This window comes from Balaenoptera acutorostrata, chromosome 9 (genome assembly GCF_949987535.1).
Source record: "Balaenoptera acutorostrata chromosome 9, mBalAcu1.1, whole genome shotgun sequence".
NCBI lineage: Eukaryota > Metazoa > Chordata > Mammalia > Artiodactyla > Balaenopteridae > Balaenoptera > Balaenoptera acutorostrata.
This window is the reverse complement of record NC_080072.1, coordinates 62872869-62896859: the sequence shown is the minus strand read 5'-3', so window position 1 is coordinate 62896859 and position 23991 is coordinate 62872869. Positions and strand designations below refer to the sequence as shown.

Below are 23991 nucleotides of genomic sequence, written 5' to 3'. Positions count from 1 at the left end.
AGCCAAGGGCTATCCTTGTAAGCAGGCCTTTTTAAGGATGTAATCTCAGGATTGCTGTGTTAACTCTTTTTTGCACAGAATAGAATCCATAGAAAGGATTTTTATAAGTATACACTCAAAAGGGGAGAAGGAGGTAATAATAATAACAGTTCACACTTAAGGATTGTCACTATATGTAGGCACTTCTGTGTATGCGTTACATGTATTACCTCAGGTAGCATTTCATCCAAACAACAATTCCATGATGGGATACTGTTATCATCACTGTTGTTGCCATCACTATGTTATATATGAGGGAACTGAGGCCTAAGAGGGGCTAGAGCGCTTGCCTGGGTTACCAGCTATGTGACTAGTAAGAAGAGAAGGAGTAGGACCAGGACGTGGCCCTAACAGTGTGGCCCCTGAGTCGTTTCTTAGCCGCTGTTATACCGCACTATGCTACACAGCACCTACCATGGGCCGCGTGCATCCGATGTGTTATGTCATTAATGCTCACCGCAGCTCCACGTGAATATAGTTATTGGACTAATTTTACATTTAAAAACCTGTGGTTCAGAAATGTTAATTTGTGTCACATCAGCCAGCCAGAGAAGTGACAGAGTCAGGAGCGGGTCTCTGCCTTCTCTCAGTCGCCTTTTCCTGGCTGGGGTTTTGTGAAGTCTTTGGTAGAGAAGATGCAGATGGTCAGGGTGGAAATGAGTCATTCTAGGAGCTGAGACCAACCCCCAACCCAGCCTGTATTCCATCACCTGGGGACAGAATTAATGGAAGAAGGGGCTGTGTTGCAAGTAATTCAACTTCCCCTGCAGTATTTGAGAGCTGTAGATGCTGCCTTCAGCTCTTTTGGGTTGCCATGACAGCAGATGTGACATTTCTTAAATGAGGAAAAAAAAGAAAGAAAGAAAAAGAATCACACTTGGTCCTCAGTGATTTTAGACAGACCTGTTCACCAGATCTAGCTAGTTTTGCTTGCATAGTGGCTATACTCTAAGGAAATTCTTAGAATGGAATCAAAGGGGAATAAACAGGGACGTGGCAAAATCTGCTTCTCCGGGGAAATCGCATGTTGTATGTGTGTGGTGATGGTTTGTGGGAGTTACGGGAGGCGGCGGACAGTGTAAGACTTGAGACAGATTGTCAGCTGCTTGGGACAACAGCTCGTCACTGAGGTCTCAGTCATCATTGTAATTCTGCTTCCAGCTCCCTCACCCCATCAGCCGTACATATTACAGCGTGTTGGGCTCGGCAAAGGCTCAGCAAAGGCTCTTTAGTGGGGAAAACATGATACATAAAGCAAGAATTACAATTCAGAGTGATAAATGCAATGATGAGATAGGCTTGGTATACTATGGAAGCAATTTATCTTGTTCATATCATTTTTCGTTCTTTGCCCGCACCGCGCGGCATGTGGGATCTCAGTTCCCCGACCAGGGATCAAACCCGCCCCCGCTGCATTGGAAGCATGGAGTCTTAACCACTGGACCTCCAGGGGAGCCCCTTGTTCATATTTTGATCTATGTGTCGATATACACACACATAAACATAGGTGTATTTTCATTATTGCTTGTGAGCATTTAGTAATGTCATTAAATTAACCTCTGCAACCATCCAATTTTAGTGATAGTCCAATACTCCAGTGAGTGGAAGGGTCCCAGTCCCCTGTGGGAGGACATGGAAGTTGTTACCATTTTTCTCTATTATAAAGGAAAGAGTTCTACAGACTGATACATCTAAGAGGATTTATTCATAACACAAAATGCTGCATGCAGAAAGATGCCATGGTTCTCATCATTCTTTCTTTCTAGTGATTTGTAAAATTTGATTGTAGTGAGAGAGTACTAACCTGCCTCTATCATCTTCCATTATCACCTTGTCACGTGTGATGATTTCCAAGAAAAGAAGCAGTACCCCAGTTTAAGGGCCCTATAGGCTGCCCTCGCAACTTCCTGGGAGAAGTAAGAACTAATCGTGATTTGTGACCAAAGCAGTGGGAATGTTGACTGCAATTTCAGGCGTTAGTCCTGGGAGTTGGTATCCAATGGGCAGTGGGTTCTCAGGGCAGGAATGAACAATCAAAACGGTGAATCCTAGATCTGTGCTGCCAGAGATTCCTAACAATATTCTCTCTCTTGTCATTTCCTCCAGAGCCATGTTTGACTACGACAAGAGCAAGGACAGTGGGCTGCCAAGTCAAGGACTTAGTTTTAAATATGGAGACATTCTCCATGTTATCAACGCCTCTGATGATGAGTGGTGGCAAGCCAGGAGAGTCACGCTGGAGGGCGACAGTGAGGAGATGGGGGTCATCCCCAGCAAGCGGAGGTAAGAATGCCTTTTCTGTTTCAGAGGATTTGCTGCTCAGCTCTCCAGGGAGTGGAGGTGAGGGAAGATGAAGATGTGGCAAACTGTTCACAAAATATCTATTTGAGTAGGATAGTCAGTCTGCGGGGAAATTGTCAGTGATGACAGGTGACACAAATTAAATATTCTCACGCTTCTCATATTAGGGTTTTACCAAAACTGCTAACTGTGATAAAGCATAAAGGAAGAAAGAGGATCTGCCTTCCTAAAACTTAGCAGCTTTCATGTGTTCAAGATTATGCTTATCAGCTTGTATACTGACAAACTCAGAGGGGTTACTTCAGAGGTTCATAATTTACTGGATAAGTTTATAGAAAGGCCAGGTGAAAGCCAAATAAAGTAGGCTATTTACAAAGCTGATGTCCTGGCTGTGTATTACTTCCAGATATTGATGGGAAAAGACTAAAAACCTCCATTCCAAAATCTGATACTTGGGGATAAACAACAAGGTCCTACTGCATAGCACAGAGAACTTTATTCAGTATCCTATGATAAACCATAATGGAAAAGAATATTAAAGAAATGTATATATGTATAACTGAATCACTTTGCTGTACAGCAGAAATTAACACAACATTGTAAATCAAGTATGCTTGAATTAAAAAAAATAAAATGACAGCTCCATTGGGGAAATAAACAAAATCAGACACTCGGGATACGAGCTGTCAAGCATCTGGTGAGGTCTAAAGAGTGGGTTTACAGCTGTTTTTTATAGCGTTAGTTACTCTTGTCCCCCACCCCACCTAGCACTCCCTACTTTCACTCAGATAATTAGTTCTGTATATAATTCCCAAGTAAAGACTGTTATGTTCTTTCTCTTCTAAGCATTTCTTCGACTCTGCTTTTGAAAGGCGGGAATAGGCTTCAGAACAGCCGCGTCCTTCATCTGTCCCAGCGGTTTCTGACCATTACCACTAGAAAGGAACTTTCCTTCCCATGAGTGTCCTTCTGGCACTCAGATATTGTCTGAGAAACATATTATCTGCACCCTAGAAAAGAGATATGGTGTGAAGTCAAAGTCAGGAATAATGCTTATTCAAAGCAGTCACTAACTTTTCTGGAGCTACAAAGGGCTCCCCTCCTCATATGCAAACACCCCAAATACCTATGTAAAAAATCCTCATGAAGCTGAGTATTCAAGTGCTGCCGCATGCACAGTGACCCAGTGACTGAGCTAGCACCAGCCATAGTGGGAAGATGGAAATTAGCCAGAAATAACTCTGTGGGGCATGTGCACCCCAGAGAAGACAGGTCCCCCATTTTTCTCTGCCTGGGGCCACATAGCCTAGGGTGAATGTAGGGAGAGGGCAGCGGGCTGACTGTCCTGCAGCTGCTCCCTCCCACCCTCTAAGCCTATGCCTGTGAATCTCCCAGCAGCAGACAGTCCTTTAAACCTCTGGGCTCCTGCATAATTGCCTGCCATTGCTTTGAGAGGATGTTCTGAGTTTGTGGTTTGCAGTGTTTTCTGAATTCAGAGCAGTAACTCTCAGGACTAGCATATATTCTGCGTTTCTCCATTTCCATTTATTTAAAAAAAAAATGTCAAGGCAACATGCATTTGGGTTTGCTTTGATGCGATTAATCAGAGCTGTCTGAGGAGACGTTCTGTAGAAGAAGGTGCCGTCTCATTGACTATGGCCCCAAGGGTAGAAACGGGGTGGAGAAGGAAAGCTGTGTGGGAATAGATTTCAACTCATTTTTTTAAAAATCCTTTTAGTAGTTGGAGCTGGCTAGAGATGATATGGATTACCTGGGAAGACAGTGACCTAGAACAATGGTTTTCACACCAAGGGAACATTATGAAGACTTAGATACGCCCCTCCCCCCCCCACACACAGTGATTCTGATTCAGTCCATCTGGAGTGGGTCCTGGAGATCTGTATTTGTGTGTAAGTTCCTCCAGGTGATTCTGATAATAGAAGATTCAGTGGCAGGAAGTATTATAAAAGGGAATCAAACTTTGGGTGGGACAGTTGAACTATATGATTTACAGCCACTTTCCAACCCTGAGGTTCTGTGATTCTAATCAGTCTTGTCAATAGTCCTTCATTTGTTCAATTGCACGTCATTTCCCCCCTAAGGAACATTCTCAGTGCTAGTCCTCCTGGGGTAATTTTCTGCCTGCTGGTGGTCATTCTTGAATTGGCTCTCTCTCCTATTTTGGATGAAGGCCATCCTAACAGCCATGCTACAGCTGGCCTGGAGAAGAAGTTTGTCTAGTGACTCTAATGTTGATATTTGTATTCTCTTTCATGAAGGGTACAGTAGCCCACCCGCCATCTCGTGTGTGTGTGTGTGTGTGTGTGTGTGTATGGCTGTAAATGAATCTGTCAAATTTTCTCCTCAGGATTTTAACTCTTTCCAAAAATGTTACTAGTATTGTTTTATGTGTTTATAAAAGTACACATTTCATTGAAAAAACAATGGGAACATTTAGAAAAGTATAAAGAAGAAATAAAAATCACTTATAATCATATCCCACAAAGCGTTCTTGTGCGCTTATTTTAATGCAATTTAAAATCTGTCATGAGGGCTTCCCTGGTGGCGCAGTGGTTAAGAATACGCCTGCCAATGTAGGGGACACGGGTTCGAGCCCTGGACCGGGAAGATCCCACATGCTGCAGAGCAACTAAGCCTGTGCACAACTACTGAGCCTGCGCTCTAGAGCCCGCGAGCCACAGCTCCTGAGCCCGCATGCCACAACTACTGAAGCCCATGTGCCTAGAGCCCGTGCTCCGCAACAAGAGAAGCCCCAGCAGTGTGAAGCCTGTGCACCACAACGAAGAGTAGCCCCTGCTCGCCACAACTGGGGAAAGTCTGAGTGCAGCAACAAAGACCCATTGCAGCCAAAAATAAATAAATAAATAAATTTTAAAAAAGAAAAAATTACAAAAAATAAAATAAAATATATCATGAGCCTTCCCTAGGGCTGCTCTTTAATGGTTAACTTCTAAAGGAGACACTCTTATTTTATACTGTATTCAGCATCTTATAACTATAGCTCAGAATAAATGGTTACTGGTATGAATATGACTTATTATCAGATTAGGGTTATCCTTAATTCCTCTCTACCCCCTTTTATGAGTATAGTTCAGCTCGTAGAGCTGGTCTGGAAAAATCTCATAATGGATAACATCCCTTATGACTTCACCCTTTACAAAAATGTTTCTCTACTGATGATTCTATTTAATCATCCCTATGAAATCGTAAGATGAAGAGTATGAAAATCATTGCCTTTTCCCTCCCTCTTTTTAGAAGTTGGTAAATAAATTTTATTTAAATAAATGCTCCTAGAGCATGCTAGACACTGTTCTAAGCCCTTTACAATTAACTTATTTAAACCTCATTACAACCCTATGGGGAAGGTAATTTAATTATCCTCATTTTACAAACCAAGAGTTTGAAGCAGAGAGAGAGGTTAATTTACTTGCCTTAACTGCCCAGCTAATAAATGGCATAACTGGGATTTTATTCCAGGCTATAACACTCTTTAACTCATATGCAATCCTGCCTCCCAACATTATAAAAATAAGAATTGACAAAATTCAATTCATCAAGCACTGCTTGAGCAGCTTCTGTGTGCCAGGTGCTATCATCCGGTCACTGCCTGGAGCCCAACATCTGTAGGACCAGCATGTAACTATGGCACAGCTACACTGTGATGAGGGCTATACTGCAAATAAAGGTGCTGTCTTAGTTCGGGCTGCTAGTACAGAATACCATTCTCTGGGTGACTTATACAACAGACATTTATTTTTTGCAGTTCTGGAGTCCAAAATCAAGGCACTGGCTGATCGGGTTCTCAGAGAGGACCCTCTTCCTGGTTTGCAGATGGCCTTATTGCTGTTTCCTCATATGGCAGAGAGAGATCTTTTCTCTCATATCTCTTCATTTTGGCCACTAATTTGATTCATGAGGACTCCACCCTCATAACCTAATTACCTCCCAGTGCCTCACCACCAGAGACCACCACACTAGGGATTAGGGCTTCAACATACGAATTTTATGTGGACACAAACATTCAGTCCATAGCAGGTATCAAGGGAAGTGAAAGGGCAGCAGAGGAATGAATTCCATCTGATGATAGAGTATGTGTTGTGCCAGTTGCTTTCAAATACAAGATTTTCTTTAATCTTCACAAAAGCTTCATAAGGAAACTGAAGATCAGAGAAGTCAAGTAACTTGCCCAAGGATGCACAGTCAGCCACTGGCTGAACCCAGTTCTCTCTGTAGCCAGACCAGATGGCTTTTCACTACCCCAAGGGTATACTGGAGGAAGCCCTTGACAATTAAGGAGTTCTTAGTACATTTTAAATACTATACTAACCAATTTTTTCTATTATTTAATATTCACCATAGGGACTTCCCTGGTGGCGCAGTGGTTAAGAATCCGCCTGCCAATGCAGGGGACACGGGTTCGATCCCTGGTCACAGGAAGATCCCACATGCCACGGAGCAACTAAGCCCGTGTGCCACAACTACTGAGCCTGTGTGCCACAACTACTGAAGCCCGCACACCTAGAGCCCAGGCTCTGCAACAAGAGAAGCCACCACAATGAGAAGTCTGCGCATCGCAACAAAGAGTAGCCCCCGCTCACCGCAGCTAGAGAAAGCCTGCACACAGCAACGAAGACCCAACACAGCCAAAAATAAATTAAAATTTTTTTAAAAAAAAGAATCTTTAAAAAATAAAATTCACCATAATCTTTCAAGTCTGTGTTAATATCCTAATTTCACCAACATGAAACCTGAGATCCTAAGAGGTTGGGTGACCTGCCCTAAGTCACAGAGCTAATAAGTGGCAGATGCAGAATTCCAACGCAGACTTGTGTGACTTCAAAACCTGGGCTTTTAGCACAGAATCTCTCTTTTCTGAGATTACATAGTTTCTGAGGGGCCAAACTAGGATTTGTTCCACTGTCTCTTAATCCAAGTCTCTATTCATTACCCCACAGTGACTGTTACCTGGGCTCTCAGATGACAGCTTGCAGCTAGCATTGCATAAGGGTTTACTCACTTAGCTTCCCTGCAAGCCTGTGGCTGGTAACCTATATGGCATTTCAATTCTCCTTGCAACAGGGCCTTATGGAGCACAGGCAAAGGGATACCCAGCACCAAATGATGTTCCCACCATCCAGTGCTCCAAGCCTGCCCTCATTGTGTGTTTGGCGGGAACCTGAAAACGCCAGATGGGAGATGGATGAGAAGGCAAAGGAGGACAGTTGGGCTTATTAAAGCATGACCATGTGGTATTCTCTGGAGACGCTAGGTGTCAGAACTGATAGCTCAAGTTTTGCCATCCAGTTTATGTTTTCAGTATTTTGGTCAGTGACCAAACCAGGGCGGAGAGGATTATTTCTGCTTAAATAATCTAATTAATTGCTTGCCTCTTGAGTGTGAGAGAAGTATGTCAGTCCTTTCATCGCAATTCAGTCTTTCTACACAGGTGACCCACCATTTTCTTAGGTAAAGATCTATGGATCTTAACATCATGTATTTCTGCTAAAGGAGTCTCACTTAGTAAAATAACTAGAGAAGGTGATGCTAAACTTTTACATAGATTCCTACCAAGTACAATAAAAAAGTCGTAAAATGGTCAACAACTTTTTAAACAGAAACACTGGTTATTTGGGCAAGTCACTTCAACTCTCTGAGCCTTGGTTTTCACACCCAGGTCAAGAACCAGTAGCCTCCTTGATGATTCATTCATTCATTTGCCAACAAAGATTAAGCACATACTATATGCCCAGCTCCATCTTAAGGCCTGGATCACTGTACAGATTATAGATAATACAGGTAAAGTTTAGCATAGCTTCTAATACTTCTGTGCTTACTCAAATGATGTATGTTTTCCTTTCTTCAGAGTTTGAGCTTTTGATGCTCAAAACAACATAGCATTATATAGGGCCCTATTTCTCCCCCCTAACTGATCTTGGCAATAAACTATCCACATGTATCCCAAGAAGCACTAGGAGAGAGGACAGGGTTGAGGCAAGTGAAGAAAAAAGATAAGCCATACCCCTGCTACCCATGAGAAGGGTTTGCAGAGATCCCCAAGAGGCAATCGACATGAGCCTCTGGGATGGAAAAACACAACTATTGTTGGGGATGCAGTGAATGTAAAGACTGCTGAGGAGAGAGATCAGTCCAATGTTTCTGATGTAACATTGCAAATAGACATCTAGCTAACCTGAATTTCAGTGTTAAAAGCAAATTTATTCTGAGTTTTGAGGTGAGCCTGTCATAACAGGTATTATCTCCGTGACTCTTTGCTTGAGTTTGGTTATGGTTTATTTAATTCAGGACATTCGGGATTTGGGATGGAAGGAAGGGGGATGGTTATCATTTGTGAGAAACTCAGCCCAGACGTCTAAGGAACTATATTGGTCTTAAAATTGTGGGTGACCATCTAAAATCTCATGTTTGTTGAAACCCATTGGATATGGGAGGCATGGAAGGTCCTTAAGTATTGTTTCCCAAACAGAGTGGATGTGGCCAGACACTGAAGTTAGCTGTTAAAAGATTTGTGCTCAGGCCCTATTTCTACCACTTTCTAATTTGGCAAGCTTCAAGTCTTAGCTTTCCCAGCCATAAAATGGGTTTGAGAATACCACACTTGCTTATTGTCGGGGCCAAATGAGATGATGTAAATGTGAAGGAATTTTTCATTAATATTATATGTTAAAACTTCAGCTACCACTTATATCATCATCATCATTATCACTCATGAAACTTTCAACCCAAGTAGAAATCACAACTTTCTGACTTCCTTTTTTTTTTTTATACATCTTTATTGGAGTATAATTGCTTTACAATGTTATGTTAGTTTCTGCTGTACAGCAAAGTGAATCAGCCATATGCATACATATATCCCCATATCCCCTCTCTCTTGAGCCTCCCTCCCAGCCTCCCTATCCCACCCCTCTAGGTCGTCACAAAGCACCGAGCTGACCTCCCTGTGCTATGCAGCAGCTTCCCACTAGCTATCTATTATCCATTTGGTAGTGTATGTATGTCAGTGCTACTCTCTCACTACATCCCAGCCTCCCCTTCCCCCGCTGAGTCCTCAAGTCCGTTCTCAACGTCTGCATCTTTATTCCTGCCCTACCACTAGGTTCATCAAGTACCAATTTTCTAGATTCCATATATATGCGTTAGCATATGGTATTTATTTTTCTTTTTCTGACTTGCTTCACTCTGTATGACAGCTCTAGGTCCATCCACCTCACTACAAATAACTCAGTTTCATTCCTTTTTATAGCTGAGTAATATTCCATTGTATATATGTGCTGCATCTTCTTTATCCATTCATCTGTCAGTGGACATTTAGGTTGTTTCCATGTCCTGGCTATTGTAAATAGTGCTGCAGTAAACATTGTGGTACATACATCTTTTTGAATTAAGTTTTTCTCAGGGTGTATGCCCAGTAGTGGGATTGCTAGGTCATATGGTAGTTCTATTTTTAGTTTTTTAAGGAACTTCCATACTGTTCTCCATAGTGGCTGTATCAATTTACACCCCCACCAGCAGTGCAAGAGGGTTCCCTTTTCTTCACACCCTCTCCAGCATTTATTGTTTGTAGATTTTTTGATGATGGCCATTCTGACTGGTGTGAAGTGATACCTCATTGTGGGTTTGATTTGCATTTCTCTAATCATTAGTGATATTGAGCATCTTTTCATGTGTTTGTTGGCCATCTGTATGTCTTCTTTGGAGAAATGTCTATTTAGGTCTTCTGCCCGTTTTTGGATTGGGTTGTTTGTTCTTCTGATACTGAGCTGCATGAGCTGCTTGTGTATTTTGGAGATTAATCCTTTGTCTGACTTCCTTCTTGAGTGAACTAAAATCTGTCACCTGTACAGTAAGACTTAATTTTTTTTTTTACTTTTTCTATTGCTTGTTTGAAGATTAGTAATAAACCGTAGCAAGTATCAGGTGTGTTTGTGTGTGTGTCTGTCTGTCTGTCCATCTGACTTAGTCTTTGCAACCCGTTTGAGATTTAAGTGATGAACCACTAAAATGGCCAAACAGAAACATTTCTTAAGAAATATGAAAGGGATGAACTTAGAAACCAGAGGGGAAAAGTTAGAGCGCTCTAAGCAATTCTTAGAATAGAATATTGAGTTCAGCCTAATATTATTTATGTTTGGGGCCCATGTGAGTTTTATCCCTTTATGCAGAATTTATTTGCATAGCCTAATCAAATAACCATATATTCTCTGCATGTTACAGTCATTTTGGCATCATCCGATGTACTAGTGTTTCCCATAATTAGGCTGGTTAATGCAAAGAAGCCAGGATAAAGTCAGGGCAGAGATGAATATGAATTAGCATTTGCACTTGGATTAAAACTGAGAAAAGCTGAAGTAGCTCGGAGTAGGCATTTTCTCAGTGAGCATCTTTCCGCTTGGCAGTTTACCTTATCTGAAGTCTTCCTTGATCTCCTCCCAACTGTTGTATGTTGGGTGCAAGTAGAAACTCTTAGTGGAGCATATTGCGTTCATATCTGAGGTTAGGTTTGAAGAATTTTCTTCATCTGTTTCCACTCAAATATTCTACTCTGACACTGAAATAAATATATTCTGAAACTACATTCTGTAACTATAGAAACCCTGATCTTCAATGCGTTTCAGCTGGAAACACAAAAGAACTCTAAGTTAAAGGGGAGTATGTTGTTAATTATTGATCTATGAATAGCTTAGATTTCATAAGCCATTAAGTTTCTGTAGATTCAGGGTTTTTTCCTCTCCTTTTTCTTTCCCCATTTTTGAAATTAGAGCTAGCCGTATTTAAACAAAAAAAAAATGATGCTAAAACAATGCAATGAATATTATTTTAGTTCAACTGTTATTTATTGAGGACTTGCTATAATACACTAAGTGGTATGTGGACTTGCCCTCAAGGAACATACAGCCTTTATGCACAACTCAAAAATAAACAAAACACAAGGAAACAAGAGATAACACCAATATAGACATACAAATAAATGTCGTGGGGCTTAGAGGAAAGAATGATCATGTCTAATTAGAGAGGCTCAAAAAAGAATCAGGAGTATTTAACTTCTCTTTCCTCTTTTCAGCCCCGTCCTTCAAATAGGCACAAGTCCTGCGAACTTTATGTTATTAATATTTCTCCAACTCTTCCCTCTCCTCCACCTCATTATCACTCCTCATCATTTCTTGCCTGGATTATGGCAGTAGCTTCTAAATAGGCCTCCTGCTTCCCACTGTTCCTTCCCTCCTCCAGTCTATCTTCCTCCTCCCCCAGAGTCATTTATTTAAAATGCTAATGTCTATCACTTCTCAGCTTTATAGCCTCTAATAAATCATTAGGATTCCCCAAAGGAAAACCCCATGTCCTCAGAGTAGACGGATACCCTTTATAAGGAGGTCTCACCACCTCTTCAGCCTCATGTGCCTGTGCTGTATGTACCCTGTACCAGAATCTTCCTGCAGTCTTTAGCTTGATTATATCTTCGGGTCATGGTACATGTTGTTCCTCCTGTCTGGGAGATTCTCCCTAAACTTTTCCCACTGACAAGCTCTTTCTCACCATTTAAGTCTCACATAAGTTGACACCTCCTCCAGGAAGCCCACCCCATTGCTTTCCACCCCCTCCTTATCTTCCTCCAATGAGATAGATGTGCCCATATTGCTATCAGCAATCTTTTGTGCAGCAATATCTGTCTTTTTATCCCTCTGTCCCTGCCAAGAACACATTACTGTGTGTTCATTAAAGTCGTGCTTTTTAATTTTTTTTTCTTTGTTTCCCAGCACCTTACTTGATACAGGGTAGGCATTCAATAAGTGTTTGATGAATGAATGAAGGTGAAATAATGAAAACTGCAGAGATGGCAGCAGAAGGACATTGGGGCAAAGGAAAAGTTCAAGATTATCTGTAACATGTTTGGTTTTGAGGTGAAGGTAAATAAATACCCCAGTATTCCTAAAGGGAAGGGAACAAAAAGGAAACAAAAAGAGAGAAGGAGACATTAGGAGATGAGAGTTTACTTAGCCTCCTAGGTATTCATCTCTGTGGACTGTGATTTCTTGAAATAGATTTTGATTGATTCAGGCATTTAAATAACAAATATTGGGGTTTTGTTGCTTCCAAATATGTGACTCTCAGTACATGTAACACAAAAATTGCAAGGAATGTGTTAGCAGCTTAGAGATATCATACCAAGACTTTTTATAGTGAACAAAGAAGAGAAATATTTTAAAACACATTTTATTTGAGCTGTAGGATAAGAAGAGGTGTTCTTCATTTGATAAGAAACTTAATCATAAATGCCTTGCCATGTGATAGACTATTTTCCATTTTCTTTAGGGTGGAAAGAAAGGAACGTGCCCGATTGAAGACAGTGAAGTTTAATGCAAAACCTGGAGTGATTGATTCAAAAGGGGTAGGTACAAAATAATCGAAACATTAAATTCTCTCGTTTGCCATGGATTTAACTATAATTGACATTTAAGCTGTTGGTAACAAACAGATTATGGAGCTACTGGACAGTAGAGCACTGTTATAAATGTACTGCTATGCAGTGATATAATTTCTGATGAAGTAGATTTATGGTAAATAAATATTGGGGGTAAAGCTGCTAGTGGTCAGCAGAAATGATGTGTTATGAAGGTGATGTAATGACTATAGTGAGGAAGAAAAAAATAGTTTCGATGTTATTTCTTTTTTTCTTTTAAATTAAATATTCTAGAAGGATAGATTCCATAGAAGATACCTGCTCATCATAAAATATGTCTAGTCCTTTACATCTTATAAAGTCAGGATAGTCATGGAAATATACATATGGATCACCTAAGTGAATACATGGATTGTTGTGACAGACATAGAAAAGAAGAAAGTAAACAAATGAAATTTAGAGTTATGCAACCATCACCACAGTCAATTTTAGAACATTTCATCACCCCATAAAGAAATCTGTAGCAGTCACTTCCCTCTCCCTCAACCCCAGCCCCTCCCCACCCAGCCCTAGGCAACTACTAATCTACTTTGTCTCTATAGATTTGCCTATTCTGGATAGTTCATATAAATGGAATTGTACACTATGTGGTCTTTTGTGACTGCTTTTTTCACTTTACATAATGTTCTCAAAGTGCCTCTGTGTTGTAGCATGAATAAATACTTTTTTTCTTTTCATTGCCAAACAATATTCCATTGTATGGATATACCTCATCTAATTTATCCACTCATCAGGTGATGGACATTTGCACTGTTTCCACTTTGGGACTGTTATGGATAATGTTGCTATAAATATTTGTGCACAAATTTTTGTGTAGACATATACTCTTATTTCCATTGGGAATATACCTAGGAGTGGAATTTCTGGGTCATAATGATAGCTCTATATTTAACATTTTGGGGAACTGCCAGACTGTTTTCCAAGGTGGCTATAACATTCTACATTCCCACCATCAGTGTATGAGGGTTCCAGTTTCTCTACATCCTCACCAACACTTGTTATTATATGTCTTCCTGCTTATAGTCATCCTGTTTGGTCTGAAGTGGTATCTCATTGTGGTTGTGATTTTTATTTCCCTAATGACCATTGGTATTGAACATCTTTTCATGTGCTTATTGACCATTTGTATATCTTCCTTGGAGAAATGTCTATTCAGATCCTTTGCCCGTTTTTAAAATCGGGTTCCTTTGTTGTTGTTGAGTTGTAGAAGTTCTTTGTATATTCCAGATATTAATCTCTTATCAAATATATGCTTTCCAAATATTTTCTCCCGTTCTATGAGTTGTCTCTCTTGATAGTGTCATTTGATGCACAAAAGTTTTTAATTTTGACAAAGACTAATTTATCTATTTTTTCTTTTGTTACTTGTGTTTTTGGTATTATATCTAAAAAACCAAGGCCATGAAGATTTATGCCCATATTTTCTTCTAAGAATTTTGTAGTTTTAGCTCTTACAGTTAGGTGGTTGATCCATTTTGAATTAGTTTTTGTATACGATATGAAGTAGGGTTGCAATTTCATTCTTTTGCACGTGAATTGTTTTCTGTTTTATTTTTGGATTGTTCACTGCAAGTGTATAGAAATACAGTTATTGTGTATGTCAATCTTATATCCTGCTACCTTGCTGAATCCATTTATTAATTGTAGTAGCTTTTTGGTGGATTCCTCAGGATTTTCTATCTACAAGATCATGTCATATGTAAAAAAAGAGAGTTTTACTTCTTTCTTTCCAATCTGGATGACTTTTATTTCTTTATCATAACTGATTGCCTTGGCTAGAACTTCCAGTGTTGGATGGAAGTCGCAAAAACAGTCATCCTTGTCTTGTTCCTGACCTTAAGGGGAAAGCATTTAATCTTTCCTATTAAGTATGATGTTAGCTGTGGGTTGTAAAGCTTTTTAAATCTAGTATTTTTAAGTGATAGTACTAGTATCTTATTGCTATATCGTAAAATACCTTTCCCCACCTTCTGCCTTCCTATTCTCTTTCTCCTCATCTCCTTTCCTTTACTTTTCTGTTCTAATAATTTTGGCTGTGAACATCACACAGAACCACAAGTTTAGGTCAATAGATGTCACCATGAAAAACGAGAAGAAAAGCTCAGAAGTTTTGAGCCCTAAACCACAACACCGCCCTTTGTATTTTTAAGTAGAAGTGTCACTGGGCAGCCCAGTCATTGACATAATACTTTACTTTCCCCTAAAACATTCAGGTGAAATGGGAATTTATTTAAACATGGTGTCACTCTTAAAAAAAAAAAAAAGTGAGGCTGTATGTCATCATGCATGGAGTCCTTTCAAACAAATACTGCTTCTGTACAAAGGGTTAGGATTTTTCATTGATTCTTGGTGAGAATTTAAGGATAGATTTCCTGTTTATTTCATATATATAGTTGGATATACATCAGAGAATTTTTGTTGGATACCTACCATGTGCCAGACTCAGAACTAGAACTTGTGAAAGATACAAAGTGTAACGTAGGCCCTTCCCCTCAAGAGCTCCTAACGTCAGTTAGAGCCCAGATGTCTTTTTGGTAAGGCCAAAACTTGTGTTGTGTTTTTTGAAATCATATTGCTAAATACAGTTAGGTATGAACCAACGAATAGAATATAAATTCTAGGACTTGAATGACTATTGAAGGAGAGGCAGTGATCATGTGAAAAGGGAAACCCTGGACTGAAAGTCATGAGAGTCAGGTAGCCTGGGTTCTGGTTTCTGTTCATTACTAAGTCACCACTGTTCTTTGGACCTCATTAGCAAAATAGCAGCTTTGAACTACATCAGGGATGTCAAACAAGTTTCATCTCCTATGGAAACCGATGAATTATGCTTTCTAACTAGAATATTGTGTTGAAAATGATTCTGAGGCCATTTGTGACCTCAGCAGGAAAAGTGTCATGATTGATTAGTCATACCTAGCACAACATTGGGAATTGTTCTCTATTTGAGGTCCCCGGATTCAATGATTTTTTAAGGTGCCTTCCAGCAGTAATTCTCCATGAGCCTGTGAATTAAGAAATAATAAACCAAAGTTTTCTAAGTCCCCATGAGAACAGTACATCAATGAGAAGACTATTGCCCTGAAGTAGAAAGCGAAGGACAATTAAGAGAAAGTGCACTGAAGAAAGGACAGACCAACTCCGTGGAGAGTTGGGAAAGTCAGGAGGTGCCACTCACTGTGAGCCTTGGACAAGGACTACAGAAATAAGTCGTTGTTACAAAGGCCTCAGTCTCTGGGACCCTGGGGTAAACTCAGCATAAACTGAAGAGGAAAACTGTTCGGAATGAGAAAGAGAATGGGATATTTTAAGTAACTTTATCATTAGATGGCATTCACAGAGCATTGTGAGATGTTGGGGATTCAGAGTGAAAGCCATGGTTACTGCCCTGGAGGATCTTAGAATCAATTAGTACGTATAAAGCAGGCTGTGACAAGAGCCTTATTAGTAATGGGTACAAGAGCTATGGGGATTCAAATGAATGGATGTGGGAATGACCAGAGAGCACTTCATAGAAGGACTTGGGCTTTAATTGGCCTATCAGTGCTTGAGTTACTTTTCCAGAACTATTCATTAATTTTTAAAAATTGAGTGCTGCACAACACCAGGCACCGTGCTAGGTGCCTTGTAGGGCAGCAAAGTGATTAAAAATGGAAAGACTTTCATACCACGGAGCTCACAAAGAGAAATATAAGCAGGCAAACAATGGTGATACAGTATCACTGATGATCCCCATAAATTTAGGGAATTAGTCTCTATTTTAAATATCAGGAGATTGCACCTCAGGAAGATTAACTGATTTACCTAAGATCACACAGCTAGTATGTACAAAAGTCAGTTTTAAATTCAAATCATTTTGACAGTAGAACATTTGCCCTTTTCATTCCTTCGCACTATCCCTTATTCTGTTGGAGGTCAGAAGAAGAAGAGAGTTACTAATTATGCCTTGGATAAGAGAGAAGATTTCAAAGAGAAGGTGATACTTGAATGAGATCTTGAAGTTTGAGTAAGAGTTTGCTACACATCAGAAACAGCATGTACATGAAGGTGGCAACCATAGGCATATTGGAGTAAGGCCAAGCTGATCAGGGACACCAGATGGATGGGGTGGATGGTGTGGTGGGAGTTGTAGCTAATGGGGCTGACTGGGAAGATCTGGAAGGTTGGGAAGCTTGTATGGAAAGCCTGACTCTGAGCTTTGATGCTTGCTGAGTTTGGAGAGTGTCTATGAGGAAATCTGAGGCTCTCCATTGCAAAGTGCCCATTTGCTACAAATGAAATGCCCAGGCTTTCTGTCCACTCCATGTGCCTTCACAAAGTCTGTGTCTACACATGCAAAGTCAAGTGGACAATTGTGTCAGTAACCCAGATAATTCCAGCCTACCCAGACCCAAGTGGCCATCTGTTTGGATGGATCTCCTTGAGAACTGTCTCACTTCCCCAGATCTCAATGCACCCAAGCTTTCCTGAGAATGTCAGCTAAATTTCTAATGAGTCTCCATTCAAACTAGCTTCTGGTGAAAACATAATCACCACCTGGATTTCTTTCATTGTTCTTCTACCTTTTTTATCAATTTTTTAATCAGCCATTCTATTTTATTTATTGAGACATTTAAGAAATTGTATAATCTTCAGAATCAACCTGTTTTCCATTGAAAAATCAGTGGTATTTAGTGATTTATGCCAAATTTTGTTTTATTTTTATTTAAAAGTCCCTATAATTTAAGGAAGGGAAATATATATCTGAAAGAGTACAAGAGAATTATTAATATTCTTACTAAATGTCAGCAATGTGCAATGTATAAGGGTCCCCTTTGCATTGTAAATCCTTTCTAAAGTAAGGTAGGCTATAAATAACTAGTCCTCTTTAGCCACAGGCTGGTACAAAACAGAAGTGATAGGTATTACTCAAAGTAGTAGGAGTATGCATTGTAGAAGCCTAGACAGCTTACACACTTCTCTTAATCACCACAACAAAACTTGAAGGGAAATCATTTATTCCCTCTTTATAAAGAAACTGAGGCTTGGAGAGGTGAAGAAATCTGAACCCGTGTCTGATTGATTCCAAAACCCATAATCTGTTTACTATAGCATGCTGTCTCCCTTGTTAAAACCATGTCGCATTTGTGCATTTTAAGAAAAATGAAGAAATAAATGAACTGGGTTTAGCTTTGTCAAAAACTAACTTTGGCTTAAACTTAAATTCTAAAAGGGAGAAGCTGGCTTCCTCAATGATGTGCATCTTTCTGTATTGAGAACATTTCTGAAGGGAGCTTGGGGGCCGCACACTTTCTCTGTTGTGGTATGCCAGAGTAAAATGAAGTCTTGGAAAACATGTTTCAGTCATTTAATAAACTTTATTAGGTGCCAATACAAGGCAGCTTGCTGCGCAGTGTGGACCAAGATGAGTAAGTCATGGTCACTGCCCTGAAGGAGCAGGGATACTAGGGGAGAAAATGGGTCTCCACAGGGAGGAAGTGATTCGTACTAAATAAGAGGGACAGGAAGCTTGCTCTGAAGTTCAGGCTCCCCTGAACTTGATTCTAGCTTGGAAGCTGGGGGGATTTGAATTGGGGAGCCTTGAAAGATTAGTAAAGCTTGCAAGGAATGGGCAGTGGCGTAGGAATAAAATACAGGACACATAGGAAGTAAAACACGGTTTGCTTTCACTTCAAGCAACAGTTGATGAAGAGTGGAAACTCAGAACTGGAAAGTTAGACTCAAGTCAGTTCTGGTGCTTTAAATTTTCCAAGAAACTTGTACTTAATCCTGTAGACAGTGAAGAATTTTAACAGTTGTGACCAAACCCAACCTAGTGATTTCCTCTGGGCTCCACCCTTAATGTATCTGGATTGCTGCCCAAATGTCACTCCCAGGCAGAGCTCCAAACTTACTCATCTTTGTGCCCCTAGCACTTAGCACAGTGTCTACCGGACGCATGTTGGCTACTCAGTCCACCCTTTTTAGAGGAAAGGTAAGTGAATGATCAAAAGTAGGTTTCTAAGAGATCAGTCTGGCGACCATGGGAAAGACAGATTGGAGGGGAAAGAGACCGACATTGGGAGATGTTGGGATAGCTAAAGCAGTATTGTGGGTACAAGATTCTGAAAATCTGAATTTCAAACAGTGGCAAAGGAAAGGAAAATAGGAAACTGTTGCTAAAGAGATCAGAGAGGACCATCATCCTTGGACATCTGACCTCATATTCTGTTTCCTTTTCTAAAGCCTTGAGCTCCCTTTCAGAGGGCATGTTGACTGGGAGAAGGGGACATGGGGAGATGGAGGTATTGGTGATAGGATCATGGCAGTCTCCTTGAATCAAACTGGAGCTAGCATTAAGAAGCCTCAGTTCTGTTTCATATACTCTTGGAAATTCCCATATGGTCATTGGATCCTACTATGTCATTTATAGATGAAGAAACTGAGAATCATTTTTCCAGAACACACAGAGTTAGTAGAAGAGCCTGCCATTGAATCATTTATCAAAAAAGTGACTTGACAGTCAGTGTTTTGTTAGCAAGATAGGAATTATGTTTGCTTCACCAGGGTGAGTTATGAGGATTGCTTTTATAACAGCTTCAAAGTGACATTTTGAGTTTCAAAGGAAAGGTCATTACTGCCCTCAAAAAAGGGAAACCTTCTTAATAGAGCTAGTTTTTGGGTGGCCAGAGCCCAGTGAAGAGCTCTGATGTCCAGAGTGACCTAGAGATTCAAGGACGATGGGGTGAAAGGGGAGCCATACTGCCTTAGTCCACAGCCATCAGGAAGGCAACATTTCTGCTCAAAGTTCATAAACTCAGGAAAGGCTACCCGTCAGGTTCTTTATTATCACTTCCCTCTTCCAGGCCCTCTACCAGTTCCCCCATTGTTCTTCCTGGCTCTAGCCTTTCTCCTCTGATTCTTTCCCCATACTGCATGCAGGGTGGTTTTAACCTAACATTTTAATCTAACATTTTTACATAAAGAACCAAGACAGGGTGGTGTCCAGGGAATTCTGCAGTGTCACCAGCGCAGCATGGGAAGAGCTGCTAACTCACTGTATTTTCTTTTGAAAGTGATAATCACATTTTTCCAAACCTTGAGCTCCCACGTCCACTGAGAGCCATGTGAGCAGCACACAGATAATTCTCTGGTTAAAGAAATGCTAGTGTCTTCTCTGCAGATGGTTCTCAAAGGGGCCTACAGTTGAGTTTCCTTCTCTGATGCATGTAAGGAGGGTCCCTATCTCAACCTTGAAAGCCAGCTGAACTCAATGAACATTTTTTACTGGATAAATGCATGTGATTTTACTTACTCCCCATAGGGTATTTGTCAAGTTACTAATGAGGAAACTGCTAGTCTGTGGAATGGAATGGAGAATAAATCATGTTCCTTGTGTGTTTCTATGCATATTTATTTCTTGGGTCACCTCCCTTGTAGGTCCAAAAACTACCATTGTTGAAACAACCAAGTTAATCTGCAACCTTATATACTAAATTTAGTATAATTAATAACTGACAAAATCTGTCCACTACACACGTACACATTCATTTTTACAATATGTTTTAGTTTGTTCAGTTCTTCCACCTTAATAATATTTTTAAAACAGTTTTTTGTTGTTGTTTTGTATATTTTGACTCGAATGTGTTTGATCAACCTCATCCCCAGAAGGAAAAAAGTACAAAAGTTGTAAATTTTTTAAAATACCTTTGAAATTCAGTGTTATCTTCGTTGCCTAATTAGGCTAAAGCTTTCACTTCATGAATGTTGGAAGGAATATGGTAAATTGAAACATAATAGATTCACTTGCTCATAGTGTTTCCTCCCCTCTAATGTTTTCAGTTTTTTAACAGACATTTGTTGAGGCCATACTATGTGCCACATACCAATTTAAGCAATGGGAAGTACACCATGAATAAGACAGGGTTCCAGCCTGTAGGAATCATAAAATGTTCTGTGGAGATAAACATACCAGCAAATGACAAATAGAATCCGCTAAGCGCTGAGTGGGAAGTGAGGCCAAAATACTATTTGAACTCAGACCTGGAATACTTAAGCCTCTCTTGGAGTTCATAGGCAAGTTCCTAGCAGATATAATGTCCCAAATGAGCCTTGAAGGATCAGTAGAATCTAGTGTGAAAGGCTGGAAAGACCTCTGTATTTTGTAGGCAGAGGGGAGGGCATGTAAAGACAGGAAGCAGCCCAGTGTGTGCAGGGAAGCCAGAGAAGCCTCGTGTTACTTAAATACAAGAGCTTAAGTACAAAGCTGCAAGTGTCAGCCAGGAAGGCAGAGGGGAAGTCAGGACCCAGATCTCGAGAGCAGTGGGGAGGCTTTGGAGGATTTTAGCAAGATTAGATTAGAACTTTAGCAGATCGCTTTCCTGCTGTGTGGAATAAATTTCCAAAAGGAGGCAACCCTAGACAGCTGGAGTCCATTTTAACAATGCAGGTGAGACATGGAGATAGCCTGACCTAGGACGACAGAGTAGCGACAGAGAGGAAAGAAGAGACCACAAAATATTTAGGAGGAAAATAAAATGTGTAGCCTGGGGCACCTATATCAGCATCAGCTGAGGCTCTTTATTAAAAATGGAGATGCCCAGGCTCAAACCCAGTCCTGTGGAATCAGAATCTCTGGGGATGGAGATAGGAAAGTTGCATTTTAATAAGCTCCCAGGAAAATTTTATAGGCTTGCTAAAATTCGAGATACATGGGTGTAGCAGAAAGGTTTGCTATCACACAGAATGACCAATTTCTATCAGAATTATCATAATATATCTAAGCCTTAATCACCTGATGTGTAAAAATGGAAATCATATTAAAAGAGATAATATATGTAAAGTACCTAGAAATATTAGTCCCCCACCTCCCCCCCACACACACACACACACGGTGCTATGGGCAGAGAGGGAGGGAGAGTTGGCCCTACAGCCTTGCCCTGCACCTACTGGCACGGGGGTGTTCCTGACTGTGTGCTTGCTGACTATGACTGGGCAGAAAGGTAGAGGTGGCAGCAGACTAATCTCAGTCTTCCACTCCTGTCCCTGCCGTTGGCTGCAAATCAGGATTGTTTCTGAGTTCTCTACCATGTTGTGTAATTCCCTGTGGAAAATTCCAGAACAGACTTGATCAGTGCTTATGACATTGGAGAACTGCTGCATTCTATTCAGTATGCCAGTTACTCTGAACATCCATAGACTGCCTTTTGTTCTACAGGTTATTTTTATAGGCATTGCTCATTTGCGTCTTAACGAAAATTCTTAATATGCCCATTTTATGGATGAGAAAACTGAAGCTTAGAAAGGATGAATAACTTACCCAAGTTCACAGAGGTAGTAAGTGGCAGGGCTGGGCCCTACATGATGACATATTGTGTGAGCAGAGTAGAATAATTGATTCTTTAAGGCATTTTATGTATGAACTCATTCTAGATGTTATTAGCATAGCTAATTCTATCTATTTAATTAGTGATGCTAAGGCTAAAGTAATATAAATAGGAGATGTATAATTTGTGGTTATATAAATAACAAGTATAGTTTCATCAGCTGAGAACACTGACTTTTTGTTCAGTTTTCTTCCCGCTATTAATTCAGGGTGTTAAGTATTATGCAGAAAATTTGGCTCAAACCCATTTCTACTTTGAGAGTTACCCATGAATCTATTCTGACTCACTACAGGGCTTCCTTTAACCTGACTCTTTAAGGTAAAAGACCCAGAGTCACACCTCAGAGTTTGCATGTTTCACTTTGCAAAAGTTTTTTTTTTTTTAATTGATTTATTTGGCTGTGTTGGGTCTTCATTGCTGCATGCAGGCTTTCTCTAGTTACGTCTAGTGGGGGCTACTCTGTTGCGGTGTGTGGGCTTCTTATTCCGGTGGCTTCTCTTGTTGCGGAGCACGGGCTCTAGGCGCGCGGGCTTCAGTAGTTGTGGCACACGGGCTCAGTAGTTGTGGCTCGCGGGCTCTTGAGCACAGGCTCAGTAGTTGTGGTGCACGGGCTTAGTTGCTCCGCGGCATGTAGGATCTTCCCGCACCAGAGCTCGAACCCATGTCCCCTGCCTTGGCAGGCGGATTCTTAACTACTGCACCACCAGGGAAGTCTCTGCAAAAGTTTTTAACTCCCTAAAAGCTCAAACATCAGTACTGAAAGATAAAGATGTAGAAGCTACTGTCCAGTCATCTGACTTCCTCACTATAGTAATTATAGCCAGAGTCTCAACAAGCAAAAACAGTATATCTTGCCTCTTTTCAACTCTACACTGTGTTTATATGTCGGTAGAAAGTCTTTTTTTTTTAATGACAGATCATGTAATATCTGAAAACTTTCAGCAACAGCTTCCAGTATGTTCCTAATACTCATTAAAAAATACCTAATTACTTTGCCCTTTTATTTTAAAAAATAGCCTCTGAAATTAGACTGCCTTGGGTTCTGTTCTTAGCTATGTGATCTGGAACTAGTAGCTTCTCTTTCTGAGACTCTGATTTTTCAACTGTAATAAAATCTAGAAAGTAGGTTGCAAGTTCCTTGAAGGCAGGGAATGTAATTTATTTAAGGCCTAAAATAGTTCATGGCACTCAACCAATAATTACTGAATTAAATAATGTGAGAGTAAAGAAGGTGATGTATTAGGAGAAAAGGTATATAAATTAGAGTGTACAGTCTACATGTTTTTTGCTGTAGTTTGTTTGTGAATGGAGAACTAGACAATTTACTGTTGGTGTTAAAGGAAGTTTCTCTTAATCTGAGTGTTATTTCCTTTCATTTCAATAAACAGGTTTTGAGTATCCCTTATGTACAGGAAACTGCTCTGACCACTGAGTGGGGACATGGATAAGTAAGGCCGCACCTCTGCCATCCCAGAGCTTACCTTCTAGTACACACACACACAACAATATAGCATAAGGTGAAAAAGTTTAGTGAGGGATGTACAGAGTCTTAATGGAGATTCAAAGGAGAGAAGAGAGGGCCAGTCTGAGTGAGGGCGATTAAGAAATGATTCCAAGAAGAGGTAGCATTTTAGCTAAGTCTGTGAGGATTGAGGAAGATTTCAACAACTGTAGAATAATTGTAATTTTCACATTTAGAAAATAATAGAAGCAAAAGTAAAGGAGTAGAGGGTATGTGACAACCAGCAAGTACTATATTTGACTGGAACAAAGAACAGACACACACAG

General features: G+C 40.3%; 1 protein-coding gene across 9 annotated transcripts in view; it reads left to right on the top strand.

Moving 5' to 3' along the window:
• Positions 1–23991, top strand: part of DLG2 (discs large MAGUK scaffold protein 2) — a 1232045-nt gene that overhangs the window by 1157672 nt on the left and 50382 nt on the right. For all 9 annotated transcript variants that reach the window (XM_057552562.1, XM_057552552.1, XM_057552555.1 and 6 more), the window contains 2 exons: positions 2146–2322; positions 12691–12766. In XM_057552562.1, the coding sequence (XP_057408545.1) occupies positions 2146–2322; positions 12691–12766 (253 nt within the window). The remainder of the gene's footprint in view (positions 1–2145; positions 2323–12690; positions 12767–23991) is intronic.